The sequence below is a fragment of the Gadus morhua genome, chromosome 15 (assembly GCF_902167405.1).
Source record: "Gadus morhua chromosome 15, gadMor3.0, whole genome shotgun sequence".
In the NCBI taxonomy this organism is placed as follows: Eukaryota; Metazoa; Chordata; class Actinopteri; order Gadiformes; family Gadidae; genus Gadus; species Gadus morhua.
Window position 1 is genome coordinate 23,792,666 of NC_044062.1, and position 17,203 is coordinate 23,809,868.

At 41.8% G+C, this 17,203-nt stretch overlaps 1 protein-coding gene across 2 annotated transcripts in view; it reads right to left on the reverse strand.

The window, feature by feature from the left end:
* Positions 1 to 11,342: 11,342 nt before the first annotated feature.
* The window catches only part of wipf1b (WAS/WASL interacting protein family, member 1b), a 42,110-nt gene continuing 36,249 nt past the window's right edge, over positions 11,343 to 17,203 (reverse strand). For both annotated transcript variants that reach the window (XM_030379798.1, XM_030379797.1), the window contains exon 9: positions 11,343 to 12,855. In XM_030379798.1, the coding sequence (XP_030235658.1) occupies positions 12,806 to 12,855 (50 nt within the window). In that variant the 3' untranslated portion in view covers positions 11,343 to 12,805. The remainder of the gene's footprint in view (positions 12,856 to 17,203) is intronic.

A 17,203-nucleotide genomic window follows, 5' to 3' on the forward strand; every position in this document is an offset into this window, starting at 1 on the left:
CCCAAAAGTACCACTAATAGAGTACATTTGCACTCTCAAAGTGTTCAAATGTAACTCTAAATTTGGAGTACATATTTTGCTCTTCTAACAGTGTTCAGTGAACACTGAACTCTTGGACCTATATATACACAAAAATGAGTGTTAAATGTACACCCATAGAGTACAATGTACACTGTGATTTTTGCTGTGTAGGAAGTACACAATATCAGAGTTATTACCAACCTAAAACAACAACTACATGCTACTTAGCTGAGTTGATGGGTAATAGTGGAGGTTTTACTTAGTACATCAGCTGTAATTCCTCTGAATTTACCTTCTTATTACCAGTGGTAATTACACAGTAATACACTATAATTTACCGGATAATTCCTCTGTATTTACCTTCTTATTACCAGTGGTAATTACCCAGTAATACACTATGATTTACCATGTATTTACCGGGTAACTACCTCTGTATTTACCTTCTTATTACCAGTGGTAATTACCCAGTAATACACTATGATTTACCATGTATGTACCGGGTAAATACCTAGTAATTAGGGGACTGTAAAAGGAAGGGTTACCAACCTCAAAACTCCAAATAACAACAACTCGTATCAAAAATAGGGAGCCACACAGCGTCTTGGTCATTTAGAACCACAGAGCGCGAATGGCCAATGTGCGCGCGCACGTCAACGGGGCAAGAACAGATCAAACGACTCTATCCTATATATGGCAAGACAACTTACCCTTGAGCTCTGGTCGTATGATCCGTTCGCGTCCCGTCCTCTGGCCCGGCAGCTGACGAGTCCCTATTCCCTCCTGGTCGTGACGCCAAATTGTGTCGTAGATTAATCGAGATTTAAAATACTTAGACTAATTTAAGAGAGAGAGAGTAAAAGAAATCGAGGGGTCCGGAGCAAGAATTGAAAAAGACTTTATCGTGAAGAAAAACAACAACGACAACAGCCTGAGTGGGTCTGCAGAGTCACTGGCCCAACATTGGGCTGCAGCCTCACTTTATACAAGTATAGGAATTTCTTTGTTTACAATGGAGTCACAACGGGTTTCCGCCCGTCAATCTTCGTCCCAGCATGTTATCAACTGCCCAGTTCTGTTGTCCGGATGGATCAACCTCATTAGCCAAGATGACCCAAAGCTGAAAGGACTGAGGTCAACTTTAGCTTGACCCAAGGCTGAAAGGGCTGAGACCAACTTAGCTTCCCCCCAGTTCCCTATACATTCCTGTGCACCTACCATCTGCTCTGAACAGACTCTGCAAGCATCTTGTGGTTTCCACAATTAAAAATATAAAACCTATTAATAATCATGGTTTACCATAGAATATACTCACTAATTTCTACCACACGAGATTAACAGTTCTATGGCTACTTAACTAAATTGAAGCTGCAGCGTCTCCGTCCACTTGATGCTGACATGGCAAGGGCAGATTTTACTGCATTCCTCAACACAGCACTTTTCGGAACACTACTGGTTGTTCTCACTGCAACCTCTCTCTCTGCACCATGGCACCATGACCTTTACTGACATTGAGAGGGTGACCACCAAGCTCAACCTCATCCATAAAGTCAACATGGATGAACTTTATGAAAATGGATGAAACTTTCAGAAATTAAAATAAGGGACGCCCACCACGGGCCCGACTCCTGTGGGGCGGGGCGCCCGCAGCAGTGGTATGTTTTATTTTGTGCTGGTGTTTTTAGTAAAGGGTTGATCAAGAAAGGAATTAGTCATACATAAAGCTTGAAATGCTTTATTACCACATAATATTCTTTTATAAAGTGCAGTCAATTAAATCTTGAATGATATCTCTTTGTGTGGCGTGTGCAGCAATGAACTTTTAAAATATAAACTAAATAAACTGAGAACTTCATGTTACTTTTTAAGTGCATAACTATAGGGACTCTCTTTGAACATTTTTACAAAAAAAAACAGTACAAATAAACAACAAAAACACTTATAAACTTATGTAAAAAAAGAGAGTGCAAAACATTACTCCTCCCCTCAAAACTGTTACTTCTTTTTCCAGGTGTACTTCTTGTTACTCCTTGCAGCACTGAGTAACTCTTTGTCTTTTAAAGCGCTGTTGTAAAACTCTGAACAGGACTGCTCAAAGTTGAGAGTGATCAGGAGCTCATTTCTCATGAGCTCTGTGGAGCACCTGTTCCTGCAGTCACTCCATTTGTTGGCCATTCTGGAGAAGATCCTTTCCACACATCCAGTGGATGCTGGGATGCTCAGGATGTGTCTGGTGATAGACAACATGTTTGGCAGGTCAGCTACTCGAAAGAGAGCCACCCACCTGGCAGCCACACCTTTGGACTTCCATTCATCTTCAGCATCTTCTTTGAGCCTCTTCAGAATGGGTTTTGCTGTGGAGCATTCATCATAAAGTTCATCCATGTTGACTTTATGGATGAGGTTGAGCTTGGTGGTCACCCTCTCAATGTCAGTAAAGGTCATGGTGCCATGGTGCAGAGAGAGAGGTTGCAGTGAGAACAACCAGTAGTGTTCCGAAAAGTGCTGTGTTGAGGAATGCAGTAAAATCTGCCCTTGCCATGTCAGCATCAAGTGGACGGAGACGCTGCAGCTTCAATTTAGTTAAGTAGCCATAGAACTGTTAATCTCGTCTCTGTGTGAGCTTTTGCTTGAAGTTTTCCATGATGGAATATAACTCAACACAGGTGGTTTCATCACTCTCCAGCTTCTTTACAACTTCCTCAAAGAGAGAGAGGATATTATTGCAGAAAAGAAGGTAAACCTCCACAATGTCTCCATCTTCCTCAGTTGAGTCCTCACTGAACTTTAACAATGCTCAAAGTTGTTTGGGACACTCCTCCCCCCAGGCTGATGAAGTACGATTTCAGTGCAATCCAGGTTTGCATTAGCCGGGTGATGGCTGGATTAAGGGAGAGCCACCTGGTTGTGACATGTCGCAGAATTTCCTGGAACTCAACATCACAAAACCTACAAAACTCTTTGAGTGATTCTCTTCGTTTGGCAGATGTGGAAAAGAAGGCATAGACCTTCAGCACAACATTTTCCACATCTACAGTGAGCTGGTCAAGAGCATGCTTCACTGTGTTGTGCAAAATATGGGCATGGCAGTTTCCTTGCAGCAGATCTTTTTGTTACTTCTTCAAGTTGGTGAAGACAGAGTTGTGAATTCCATAATTCACATTTGTGTTGTCTGCAGTGCACTAAATGCTGTCACATGATCCAACGATAAGCCAAATTTGTCAAGCGACTGCTCTGTGAGAGCTACAATCCCAGCAGCGGACTCATCTGCATTTTCAATGAAATCCAGCATTTTGTTGGTGACCCCGCATTCTGGACTGAAGTATTGAACAGCAAGGGGGAACATCCTCCTGTTTCCTTTATTTGATGCATCTGTCTGAATGGAAAATGGGAGGGGTTTATCTGATGTTAGGGCCTTGAGAACATCAGCCACTGCCTTTGGAGCAAGGACATCTTTAACCACTGACTCCATTGTTGTCCCTATACATTTTTTTTTTTAAATTTTTGAATCCAGGAGAATCTTTTGATTCAGTTTATGTGCACAGTCAACACTGTTGTAGCTGAGGTTGTGTCTTACTGTGTGGTACACCTGTGTCACCTCAGCTGCGGTAATATAGAGAGGAGGAGTGGGATGACATATTGTTGATTAAATTGAACATTTGTCTGCTGCCTGTCTTGTCACTCGAAAAGAAGTCAGGTCATCCCAAACAGTTAATCCACACTAATAATATAATTGATGTAATGATCACTGAACACTGCATTCCTCAAAAATATAAAAATTGTGACACAGAATACACAGAAAGCTCTACAAACATTTCTAATCTAGGAAATGTATGTATATTAAAGAATAAAGGTTTTCTTTTAACAAATGTATTTATTTATTTATTAACTGTTAATCCATTAGTATGATTTGTTCTTTAAATGGCCATATATAATATTTATATACTTCTGTATATTAAATAAATGGTCGTTCATTCGACTTTTAAAACTCAACATCCTAAACAATCAATCAAACCACAACAGTTTACTAAAATAGGCTCTGCCCATGCACTGCGATGTTCTGGCAAAAGCACAACCAGATAGGAAATCAATCACAACATAATGTCCCATACCGTATCAACCTCAGGAGATGATTGGGGTATGAAGAACTGTGACACTGACGCTTGGGTCTTCTGTGATCTTTCGTGTCTGCAGTGTTGCTCTCCTGTTGCATGCTGTCTGATGTCAGACAGCCCACCGTGCGCCACTGAAAACACTCGCCGACATATTTTACAACTTGCCTTGTAAACATCTCCACTGACGCTGTCCAGTCAAGGATGTGCGTCTTCCCACTCACGTCCGTACTTCTGCCAACGTTTACGCTTTTGAGGACGTGGTGGAGTATCGGGTGTAGTGGACATTTTTAAAAGGCGCGGGTTTTGTGAGCAGCGCCGGTGTGTGGTGTCTGTCGCTAGGCAACCGTGACAACCACACACCGCGACAATTTTGCTGACCGTAGTATTCCCCCCTGTGTTTTGTTTTGATCATTATTGTTAGATTTAGTATTTGTGTGTGTGACAGACATGTGTATTGGACATTTATGGAAATACGGAACCAATTGCGTCCCGTATTGGTTCAATACGGGACGCAACATTTAATTGCTAAATAAGGGACGATTCCGTATTTTACGGGACGGTTGACTAACGATGTAAGCCCAATAAATTTGAAGTGTGTCAGCCTTTGCAAACAAGAAATAGGAGAGGGGTGATGAATATGGCAGGCTAAATTGGCTGGATATTGAATATATCCAGTATATATCTATTCAATATATCGAAAATATATATTGGATATATTCAATATATATCGAATATATCCAATATCCTTCACTCTCTCGAAGGCGAGGCTGTGCTCACTGAGTCTGTACATAGTAAAGGATTTCCTTAGTTTTGGACATTGCATGTACTTGTATAATGGCGGACAACTAGTAAAGACGTGTTTTTGATTCTAAGCAGCGCATGTGTCCGAGTCACATCAATATACAACATGGTGTCAGAAGAAATCACGGAATGATAAAAGAAAAAATGGCACAATTACAGCCACCGTCAAGTTTGAGCCTACAAGGTAATCTTGCGGAAAACTGAAAATTATGGATCCAGAAGTTGGAGCTGTTTTGTACTGCTAGCGGAATAGCTGAAAAGTCCAAGGCGGTGCAGTGTGCTACTTTTCTTCACGTGGCGGGTGAAGAGGCGATAAAGGTTTACAACACGTTTGTCTTCAGTGAAGCTGAGAAAGACAAAATTCAAGTGTTGAAAGAAAAGTTCAAAGATTACTGTGAGCCTAGAAAGAACCTTCCATACACCTGACATATGTTCTTCACAAAGGCTCAAGGACCGACAGAGACCATAGACGCCTACGTGACGGAGTTGAAGAGCAAAGCCAAAGATTGTGAGTTTGGACTTTTACATGACTCTTTGATACGTGACAGGATTGTATGCGGCATACGAGACGATAGTGTAAGAAGAAGACTATTAAGAGAGGCGGATCTTACGTTAGAAAAAGCCATTGATGTCTGCCGTGCCAATGAGATCACGTCAAGTCAAGTTAAAATGCTCAATGAAGAAGTTGAAGTGCATAAAATAAGACCTGTGAATACAGACAGAAAGAGCTGAAAAGGGCAGAACAAAGCCAGCGTCACAGGATGAGCAAAAGGGATTTGATTGCAATAGATGTGGATATAAACATGAATACAAGAAATGTCCAGCTTTTGGTCAGACATGTAAGTCATGCCAGAAAAAGAATCACTTTGCAAAGATGTGCAAGGCACAAGGCCACACAAGGAAAATGCATGCTGTGGAACAGAGTGACAGTGACCATAACATGTTCATTGGCACAATCAATGTGGAACAAGAAGTATGCATCAAAAAGATTGACAATGCAGAGATGGAGGATGGCGATGAGTGGACTGAAGAACTAAAGATAAACAGGAGAAAGGTGAAATGTAAGCTGGATACTGGTGCAGGTTGCAATGTGATGTCAGCAGACACGTTCAACTCACTCGACATCGGAGGAAAGCTGAAAAAATCCACCTGCAGGCTTGTTGCATATTTCGGCCACCAGTCGGCGCCATTGGGCAAGAGAGAACTCACTTGTGTGACCAAAGGACAGAAACACAAGATTGAGTTTGAGATCACGCAGCAAAATGTTCCAGCAATACTGGGGAAGAAAACATGCACTAAGTTAGGCTTGGTGAAGAGAGTGTATGATATAAAAAAAGACAATGACATTCTGAATGACTTTGATGACTTGTGTTCTGGTTTAGGATGTTTACCAGGGATACACCATATTCAGATTGATCCAACTATTTCACCAGTTGTGCATGCTCCAAGAAAGGTTCCAGTGGCTCTCAGGGACAAAGTAGTGGAATAACTACACAGGATGGAACAGAATGGAGTGATAACAAGACAAATAGAACCGACAGACTTGGTGAGTAGCATGGTGACGGTGGTCACACCGAAAAAAATGAGGATATGCATGGATCCACAGGATCTTAATCATGCAATAAAACGAGAGCACTATCCACTGCTAACTGTTGAAGAGGTTGTCTCCCGTATGCCGAAAGCAAAGTACTTTTCTGTGCTAATCAAGGGTTTTGGCAAATTCAACTGGACGAAGAAAGTTCCAAGTTGTGCACATTCAACACTCCTATAGGGAGATATCGGTTCCTCCCTCTACCCTTTGGAATCTCTTCTGCATCTGAGGTGTTCCAGAGATCCGTGGCACAAATGATTGAAGGCCTGGAAGGAGTAGTCAACATTATCGATGATTTGCTTGTATGGGGTGACACAATCGAGGAACATGATCAGAGATTGATAAAGGTCTTGGAGAGAGCAAGGGAGTACAACTTGAAATTGAACAGAAACAAATGTAAAATCAGAACTACAGAGATCAAGTACATAGGTCATGTACTCAGCACTGATGGGCTGAAAGCAGATGATGAAAAATTGAGAGCTGTGGTACAGCTACCACCACCACAAGACAAACAGGAGCTGATGAGATTAATGGGCATGATACAATATCTTGCAAAGTTCATTCCCAACCTGTCTGAGGTCAGCGCTCCACTGCTAACTGTTGAAGAGGTTGTCTCCCGTATGCCGAAAGCAAAGTACTTTTCGTGGCTAATCAAGGGTTTTGGCAAATTAAACTGGACGAAGAAAGTTCCAAGTTGTGCACATTCAACACTCCTATAGGGAGATATCGGTTCCTCCCTTTACCCTTTGGAATCTCTTCTGCATCTGAGGTGTTCCAGAGATCCGTGGCACAAATGATTGAAGGCCTGGAAGGAGTAGTCAACATTATCGATGATTTGCTTGTATGGGGTGACACAATCGAGGAACATGATCAGAGATTGATAAAAGGTCTTGGAGAGAGCAAGGGAGTACAACTTGAAATTGAACAGAAACAAATGTAAAATCAGAACTACAGAGATCAAGTACATAGGTCATGTACTCAGCACTGATGGGCTGAAAGCAGATGATAAAAAGTGAGAGCTGTGGTACAGCTACCACCACCACAAGACAAACAGGAGCTGATGAGATTCATGGGCATGATACAATATCTTGCAAAGTTCATTCCCAACCTGTCTGAGGTCAGCGCTCCACTGAGAAAGCTGCTAGAGAATGACACGGCATGGCATTGGGAAGAGGAGCAAAAGCAACGCTATGAACAATTGAAGAAGTTGGTTACCAATGCACCAACACTCAAGTTCTATGATGTGAAAGCACCTGTGACACACTGGGTGTGAGAAATTCCACCAGTATTTATATGGCAGAGACATTAAAGTTCAGAGTGATCACAAACCGCTTGAGAGCATCTTCAAAAAGCAACTCCACCAAGCTCCCATGAGATTGCAAAGGATGCTTCTCAGACTACAGAGGTACACGCTCAAAGTTACCTATAAGCCAGGGAAAAAGCTGTACATCGCTGACACTCTGAGCCGTGCTTTCCTAAAAGAGCAAAAAGAAGATTTGCTCGGAGAGGAGTTGGAAGTCAACTGGGTTACACCACAACTACCCATCTCAGAAAATAAATTAATCATGTTCAGAAAAGCAACAACGGATGATCCGGAAATGCAAATGCTACGAGACATCACAATGACAGGATGGCCAAAAGAAAGAGATGATGTTCCAAAAGAAATGAAAACATACTGGACATTCAAAGAGGAAATCAGCTATGCATCAGGACTGTTGTTCAAAGCTGCAAAACTCATTGTGCCAAACCAGATGAGACAGGAAATTCTGAAAAAAAATCTATGAGCCACATTTTGGCATAGTGGAATGTAAAGAGAGAGCTAGGGATATTCTCTACTGGCCAGGCATGTCAACTGAGATAGAGGGCGTTGTGTCTCAATGTGCTGTATGCAATGAAAACAAAAACAGCAATCCCAAAGAACCTCTACTTCCCCACACACTGCCAGGAAGACCATGGGAGAAGATTGGCACAGATCTCTTTCACTACAATGGTGCAGAGTATTTGCTCTGCGTAGATTACTATTCAAAATATCCAGAGATCACCAAGTTGTGTGACACAACCAGCCGAGGTGTCATCACTGCCATGAAGTCGACATTCGCTAGGCACGGAATCCCAGTTTCCGTAGTTTTCTGAGAGTTGGGAATTTGAACATGTTACTTCCAGTCCAGGACATGCTCAGTCTAATGGTCAGGCAGAAAGAACTGTACAAACAGTAAAAAACATGCTCAAAAAGGCACAGAGCGGCAATGGCGATCCATACATTGCTTTGCTCGAATAGCGCAACACACCGCTGGAGGGTATAGGATTATCTCCTGCACAGCTGTTAATGGGACGTCGTCTAAAGTCCAAACTTCCAGCATCAACAACTCTATTGACTCCTGAAAATAGAGCTCAAGTTCAAGACAATCTGAAGTGCAGACAAATGAAGCAAAAGAGCTACTTTGACAGACAAACACAAAAGTTGCCAGATCTACGAACAGGTGAAAATGTCAGGATACAGAAAGGAGATACATGGCAGCCAGCTGTGGTTGTGGAAAGACATCAGCTACCAAGATCCTTCATAGTTCGCACACAAGATGGACGAGTCTACAGGAGCAACAGAAAGCATTTACTGAAGACAGGCGAGAGGGAATTTCCACCTACAGAGATGCAGGACATTCCCACATACACACACACTGAAACGGCACACACTGGATCTGACACAGAAGGCAACGACACAGAGGTCAATCAGGACACTGACTCACATGATGGACAAGCACAGTTACAATTACATCACACAAGGTCTGGGAGACAAGTCAAGATTCCAGCCAGATACAGAGACTAGACATACCTTCAAACTCAAGCAGATTGATGCTATGTCACATAGGTTGTGTTACTGAGTGTTAATGAATGAATTAATGCATTGTTTTATGTTACGTGTCATAACTACAACAAAGAAGTGAGGCATTATTTTGTGTCAGTTTAATTTAAAACAAAAGCAAAACAAAGCATCTTAAGAAAGGGGATGTAATGTATTGCGTGTGTTTCCGTAGTTCAGGTTGTATGACGTTAGGACGTAATTGCATGTACTTGTATAATGGCGGACAACAAGTAAAGACGTGTTTTGGATTCTAAGCAGCGCATGTGTCCGAGTCACATCAATATACAACAGTCAAAATTGAGTAAATAACATAATGCATAAATGTATTACTTTTAACTATTACGTATTTAAGTGCTCTCGTAGTCCATTGTCGTGAATGTTGAAGCGTACATGGGTCGTCGGAGGTTCCATTGCGATGCGTTCGTCTTAAAACTTGCAACCTAAAATATGCCATCGCTTTCTGTGATAAGTTGCTCAACTTCTGATGTTGTGATATAATATAAACACTAATTTTGACTAATTTTGTCAGAAGGAAGAGCGCCTCGAACTATATGAAAGTATGGGGCGTTGACAACAAGCGAATGTGCCTTCACGCGAAGGGGGGTTGTAATATGCAGGGGGGTCGAAATTCGGCACAAGACCGGTGCGTAATTAAAATTATCCCAATAGAGGGGGAAAAACCGCCCTATCTGGCAACACTGCCTGAACGTCCTCCAAAAGTGGCCCAATCTGGCGGGAAAAAAACGCTCAATCTGGCAACACTGCTGAACGTCCTCCCGCTCCAGCGTCAATAGAAATCAATGAGTCCAACTGAAAACGAATCCGGTATGAAACTAAAACTGTTATTCTAAATAAAGTATAAATGATATCGAAATTCCGTTTGGATATTATTTAAGATACAAGTGAAGTGTGTAGATGAAGGACTGAATGAAATTTGTTGAAAACTGTCCAATGATAAAGAACGCCAAGGCTAACTTGGGAATCAGGGCCTTTGTCCAAAGTTCTGAACCACCCCTTTAAGAAAATCAACTCTACTCGTTTTTCCTCCACGAACGACATAATTATCATGGTCTCTCTTCTGAGTTAACCATCATAATTAGGAGAGTTATCTCATAATTAGGAGAAAAGTTTTAATGGAAAATGTATTTTCTGAAATTATGATTTCATAAGGGCCAACATGTCCTGCTGGATGAACGCCGTCATAGTTGATATCTGATGTGTTGGAAGATTTTTTATCTTATTTAACCTTTATTTTTCCAGATAAAACATTAAGAACAGTTTATTTACAATATTGATCTGGTCAGATGCTTGTGTCCATCAGTAATATTGATATCAATGAATATTAGTTTGTCCACTTTGGGGTGGTTCAGAAAAAAATACCCTTATGATCTGATTACATTGTGGTGTTTGCTTCAGGGATCTAATCATTGCATTGAAATAACTGTTCCCAATCTCACTTTTGTTACACGAGGTCAAGCAAGACAGTTCAATGACATTTCTTGACATGTGATATCGTCCCGCACCTGGAACCCCCTGTTGAGGCTTATCAGCATCAGCAACCAACTCACTCACTCTGAGTTTCTCGTATCTCATTCGTTCAGAAAAACACATTTGTTTGCATAAAAACTTTTCTCTGAGATAATTATGTCTCCAATTCAGTAAAACAAGTGAATGCATAAGCTTCATATTAGATATAAAAGATATGAAAACTATGCTATGCTTGTCCAACATACAACAGTTCTAGCTGAGAAAATGCAGATCGTGAATTGTAATAATGTTTGCAAAAAGCAAGGCCTTAATCAAGTGATTGGAAATCAGCCAAACCTTTGTGAGTATTTCAGACAGGAGACACAAAAGGCCCATAGGCCTACTCATTCAGAAGTTAACAACTTGGTTGGCTTGCTCAACAAAGCTTGAAGAAATCTGCTAAATACAACATATAGAAGCGTACTCAGGATATTAGCACAAACATTACGATTTTTTAATTTTCATCCATTCTGTGTGAATTCGTTCAAAAACCCCTCACGATATTGGTTCCATGAATAACATATTATTTGGTTCCATGACCAAAACATAAAACAAAACATACAAAAATATAATCAAAGCAGAGTAGGGTAGAGCAAAGAGTAATAATACTACATAGTCCACAAACGTAACATGTACAATCATTTAAAGTCACTTAAACAAATCATAGCATTGACATTAATCAAAGCTCCTTCACAACCTCGGAAAATCCTCCTAGATTGATTTAACATCCATTTCTTTGTCTGCTTGTGTGAAAGACGAACACATAGATCTTAAATCAATGTCACATGTCACCATGGGAGGGCGGCAAAGTGCAAACACACACTGAAGCGTTTTGCCCTTTACTTTTGGCAACAACAGAGGACTGATGAGAGGGAGCAGTTGGTTCCATCATTTAAACTCGACTCGACTGGGGCTGTTATAGGAACTGGTTGGACATCAACCCTGAACAAAGACATTATCTGACCATGGCTGTTAGAGGGTCAGAAATGTTGCATTATATTGTTTCGACAAAGATCAATCTTTATTTCAGCACAGATCGCCGGCTGTGGTTTGATTAGTTATTTTTGTACCGGTTGATGTACGGCAAGTACAAACCAACAGCCTAGACCACCTCCTCCAGTCCCCTGCCCTCCTGTTGGAACACCATAGAGGGAGCATAGGCATTGTTTAGACACAAAGAGATCCCTAAATAATGTGTCCTAAACATGGATCTCTTATTGGTCCTGTTCATATAATACTGAGTGGACTCTAGGCGCAGGTGTGCTATTACAAGGAGAGAGGGACATAAGACCACAGAAACAGACTGAGTAACCCACAGTTATGGAGTGAGACCACTGCATCTCCAAGGAAGAACACATCAAATAACACTCATTGATTGAATTACATAACGGAACAATGTTTTTCAGTTCAATAGTCTTTGAAGTACTTGTTCACTTAACTTGTGAATTTTGCCAATAGCATAGCACAACATTCACCAGCAGACTTTTGTTGAAGGTTTACATCCTGTTTTTGATAGATGCAAGGGTTAGTTAGTCAAGATTAGTCAAGGTTGTTCAGTTGAAGGCAAGGGGCCGTCTCCTTAATATTCCTAAGGAACAGCATTAAATCGTGCTCGTATAGACATTGCATTGTACTTAAGTATGTCCCACTTTTAAACAGGGTTCTTTGGTCAAGGGCTGTAACACAGATGTACACACACAAACACACAAACACACAGACACACAGTCAATTCTACACAGATGTGAAGCCATTACTTTATAGTACCTTAAATGTATAAAATATTTCTGTGACATTTGTGTGCTACTGGAAAACCAAGAAGCAGTGATAGAGAGAAAAAAAAGATGGGTGAAGAAAGGAAGATGGCTTGAGGGCTGGTGGGGGGGAACCTCCTCTTCACCTTGGTATGGGGGGCAGCGGGGGAGCACCTCTCTCCTTACCAGAACCTGTCCACAAAATACATGGAGAAAAGGTAACAAATCAAGTAAAGTACATTGAAGACACCCAGGGGTGTAGCACAAAATCTGGGCCCTGCACACAAGCATTATCTGAGGGCCCCTCTCGTTTTCATTAAAATTGAATGAAAACTAGGTAGTATTTGTTAAAATGTGTGACTCAAGTTACACACTTTAACAAATACAACCAGCGGTTCAAGGGTATGGAGTACTTAAAACCCAAACCCAATCTGATAAAAAACTAAAGGCTTGAATCAGCTGGCAGCCCTATGCCCTATCCATATATGTAAGGACAGAGGTCGAAAGCTAGAAATGGAAACTAATTTAATAAATGTAATTTAAAAATGTTTGGAAAATAAACAAAATAAGTTGTCAAAGGAAATTAGTTGTGCACTGGGGTTCAAGCAGACATAGAGGCAGAAAGCATGGAGAACCTGACAGGTAAAAACCAGCATGGAGCTGAGAGGATGTGAGGATAAAAGGCCCCAGACAGAGGCGATTCTAGGGTCTGACTTTTGGGGGGGGCTCAACCCCAGGAAGCCACAGGGGTATATGAAGTATAAAAATCTGTCCAAGATTTTTTTATTCCACAACCTTTATTTATTAGTTACTATGCTGTTGTATGTCTAAGCCAAAAGCTGGCAGTGTCAGCTAAATAATGCAGTTAAAGTGATGAAAAGAAAAACTGTTTGGATGAAGGAATAATCAATGGATGTGAACTGCAATAACAAATTTGAAGTGCATTAAATTTCCTTTGATGGTTTCACTCAAAAATGACCATATTTCACCCCTTTTTTTCTATTTACACAGTTACTGAAACACATTGGTACTACATGTTTTAGATTGATAATATGAGAAACATACCACTATTTCGGGAGCAATAAACTACGTTGTCTCACTTTCAGGGACCCATACATTTTTTATAAAACTTCTGATACAAAAAAATCTTGTTCTGATGCAAAAAAATGAGGGTGCTAATTTTCAGTTAAAACAAAACTGTTGGCATTATTTTATCAGCTGTGGGTGTTTTCATTACAACGTGAGCTAATCAACAAGTACAACATGTTCTAGACCAGTGATTCTCCATTATTTTCTGTCATTCCCACCCTAGGAGACAGATATTTCTTCTCGCCCTCCCTGAATTGAAATAGCCTACTATTGAGAACCTGCTAATATTTATTGATTTTGATTAATAAAATTAGCGGAGATAACATTTGCAACAACTTAAAACAATTTCCAAGTTCAGTTTATTAACTCAATTTGTAACAATTAAACAAGACTGCTAAGTCTGTCTGAATCTCAAAACAGAGAAACAAGAGCAAATGATTCACTGGGGTATGCATTTAATTAAAAATCTTTTTAAACAGTAAACTTTGGTCACTTGTCAGCTTCATCAGCTTATTCCCTTTCAAAAAAAATAATATATGTTCATCTTTCAAGCATGAATAAAGACACCAAGTCCCTCTGTCATGACTTTGTACGATCAAAATTCTTGTAAAACTTCTGACCCTTGGTATTATGTTTATTTAAAATAAAATAAGTCACTTATTAAAATAAATAAATAAGAAAATAAGTCCCGTCTGCCGCTCGCACCCTCGAGGCATAGATAAAATCGCCTTGTGGTCAACTGTCATTTAATGGTCATCTGACAGATTATGTCAAGGTTTTAAAATGATTATTATTATTATTATTATTATTAGCTGGTCATGTTATAACACAGCTGGAAATCATGGATTTTCTGATAAAGACTAGCAAGCCTTTTTGACAGACAAAACAGCAGAAACTATGTTAAGTTTGCTTGTGCTGCCTTTTTCGTTTTGTCAAACAGGAGATGCCCTCCCACCAATCAGAGGGTAGAGATTCCTGCAGGAAGGTTGCGCTCGATTTCACTAGCCCAGTTCTGCCTATTCATTAGTGTACAGGATCCATTCTCTCATTGCTTGTGTAAAAAAAGTTAGTTTATTAGATTTGAGGACGAATGATAGGGTGGGCTTAGGCAAGGTTTGGGTGGGGTTGAGCCCACCCAAAAAAGGTCAGATGTCCAAGATGGTGGAAGATGTCCTGGGGAAGACTGTTAAACATGATGTCTATAGGACTTGACTGCTGGGTGAGATTCAAAAGCCAGAAAAGGAGGAGGAAGAATAAGTTCTTGAAGAGCAACAGGAGGACGATATTGAGAGGAGTGAGGCAAGATTTGGAGAAGTCAGAGACATTGTCCAAGCTAACACCGGTTGTGAGGATTAAGCGAACCAGTCTTCCCATATTCAATGGCTGCAAGAGAGAATATCGTAGATGGAGGAAAGACTGGGAAAGCCTGCAAAGACAGGGGGAGCCATCTGGATCAGCTGAATTCAAGAAGATTCAACTCCTTGACACTGTAGGCGGCAAGATTTCAAAGGACCACAGGCTGTCACCCTACAACACTGCAGCAGATATATTCAGATTCATTGAGAATAGGTCTGCAGGACTGAGCATGCGCAACGTGAGGTCAGAAGGATTAGAAATCCTGCATGCGGCGTTTCCACTGCAGGGTGCGGTACGGTTCGGTTCGTAAAAGCTGCGGTACGGATTGCGTTTCCACTGCCAAAAGGGGGCGTGACCCGGACTGAGCCGTACTCGTTTTGCCCTCTTCTTCAGTACTCCTCCGTTGGGGTACTGAGACGCCTGAAAGGGTGCCGGAAAATTCGAGCTACACACCCCCTCCGTTGATTGGTCGAAAGAATCGTCACTTCCGGGCCACGTGGGGATAAAAACAAACAAACAGTAGCCTCGAGGTGTTATTCTTTACAATGAACATAGCTTGCATTCGGAGGTTGATTAACTGCCATATGATTAGCATAAAGGCCAGGAAATGTTGCTGGACGACATCCATGGTAGCTCTTGGTTTACTGTGTCGCGTTCAACTTTTCCATTGTTTTTATTGAGCAGGCTACACTGTCGCGCTGCTATGATGTCACGATGTTTACGTAGCTCCCGCGGCGATCGACATCCGGCCTACCATAAAGGGTACTGTCGGCGGTGGAAACGCGACCTCGGAACTGAGCTGGGCTATACCGCCCCCTCCCTACCGGACTGAGGCGAACCGAACCGTTCCACACCCGGCAGTGGAAACGCGGCATAAGGTCCTAAACTAACCAACTATATGAACTAAGTATGGATTTGTCACCTAAAACTGCAGTCTCTTACATGAACCAAAGTGAGAGAAATACAACCCCAAAATAATGACCGTGAGTGTATGGAAATAAGAGCCCACAAGGTAGCAGACATGCCGACTGCAAACGCAGCCAGGTTTGATGAACTTGAGAGCAAGCTTGACAAACTTTTGGAAATGCATAAGGCTACAAATTAATGGACTAAAATGACCATAAGATGGAATCACTTACGGATGAGATACACGACCACGCAATCCAGCTGGACAATCAGCAAGGTTCCAATACTGAGTTGCAAAAGAATCTGGACCAGGCAATGGCATACATTGACTTACTTGAAAATCGTCAACGTGAAAAAGATCGTAATCTTCTTGATGTACCTGAACAACTGGGAAAAGGAACTGAGATGATTCCCTTCTTGGTCAAGAGAACACAAGCCACACGCGAGGAATACAATTTTGCGTGCAAACTATCCACTCAAAATACAAGATCCTGCAGGCCGTCAAGGTGCGCCAAACTCAAGACATCAATACTTAGGAGGAGAAGAGCAAGTACCGAATTTTCTCCGACATATCGGTTCAATTGCTCAAAAGGAAGGATGAGTTTTTGCCATTACAGGAGCGACTTCATAACCTAAACATCAAAACTAGGGGGAAGGATGGTGTGGCATCCCGCCCAATAAACCTCGGCCCGGGCGGGTCCGAGGTGAGGTGGTAGACGGCATATACCGCCGCCACCCACCGACTGGCGACAGAGAGCCCCACTTCTCTCTCCCCAATCAGCGTGATTGGGGGACACCTGTTGGATGGAGCAGGAGCCATCTTAAAAGGGCCACGAGGACAGACAGAGGAGACCGGGTACCATGGAGAGCTAGGAAGTCCATGAGACGACGACACATTAGAGGCTCACGGAGACCCTAAGTCTATCTTGTATATGGACCCTGTATACCCCGGTTTCGTGATAATAAATGCCGAGTACAGCTTGAACCCCGACTATTCGACTCATTCATACCTGGAACCCGCACCAACGAGTACCGGGTTACCACGTATGGTGGAGAATGCAGGCAGAACAAAGAACCGACTACAACCCAACGGTAGACGACCCACCAAACCAGCATGCAGACGCCGGACGGAACCACGGCTGCCGCCGCCCTGCGTCAACAGCAGGCGCAGGTGCAAGCCGCTTCCCTG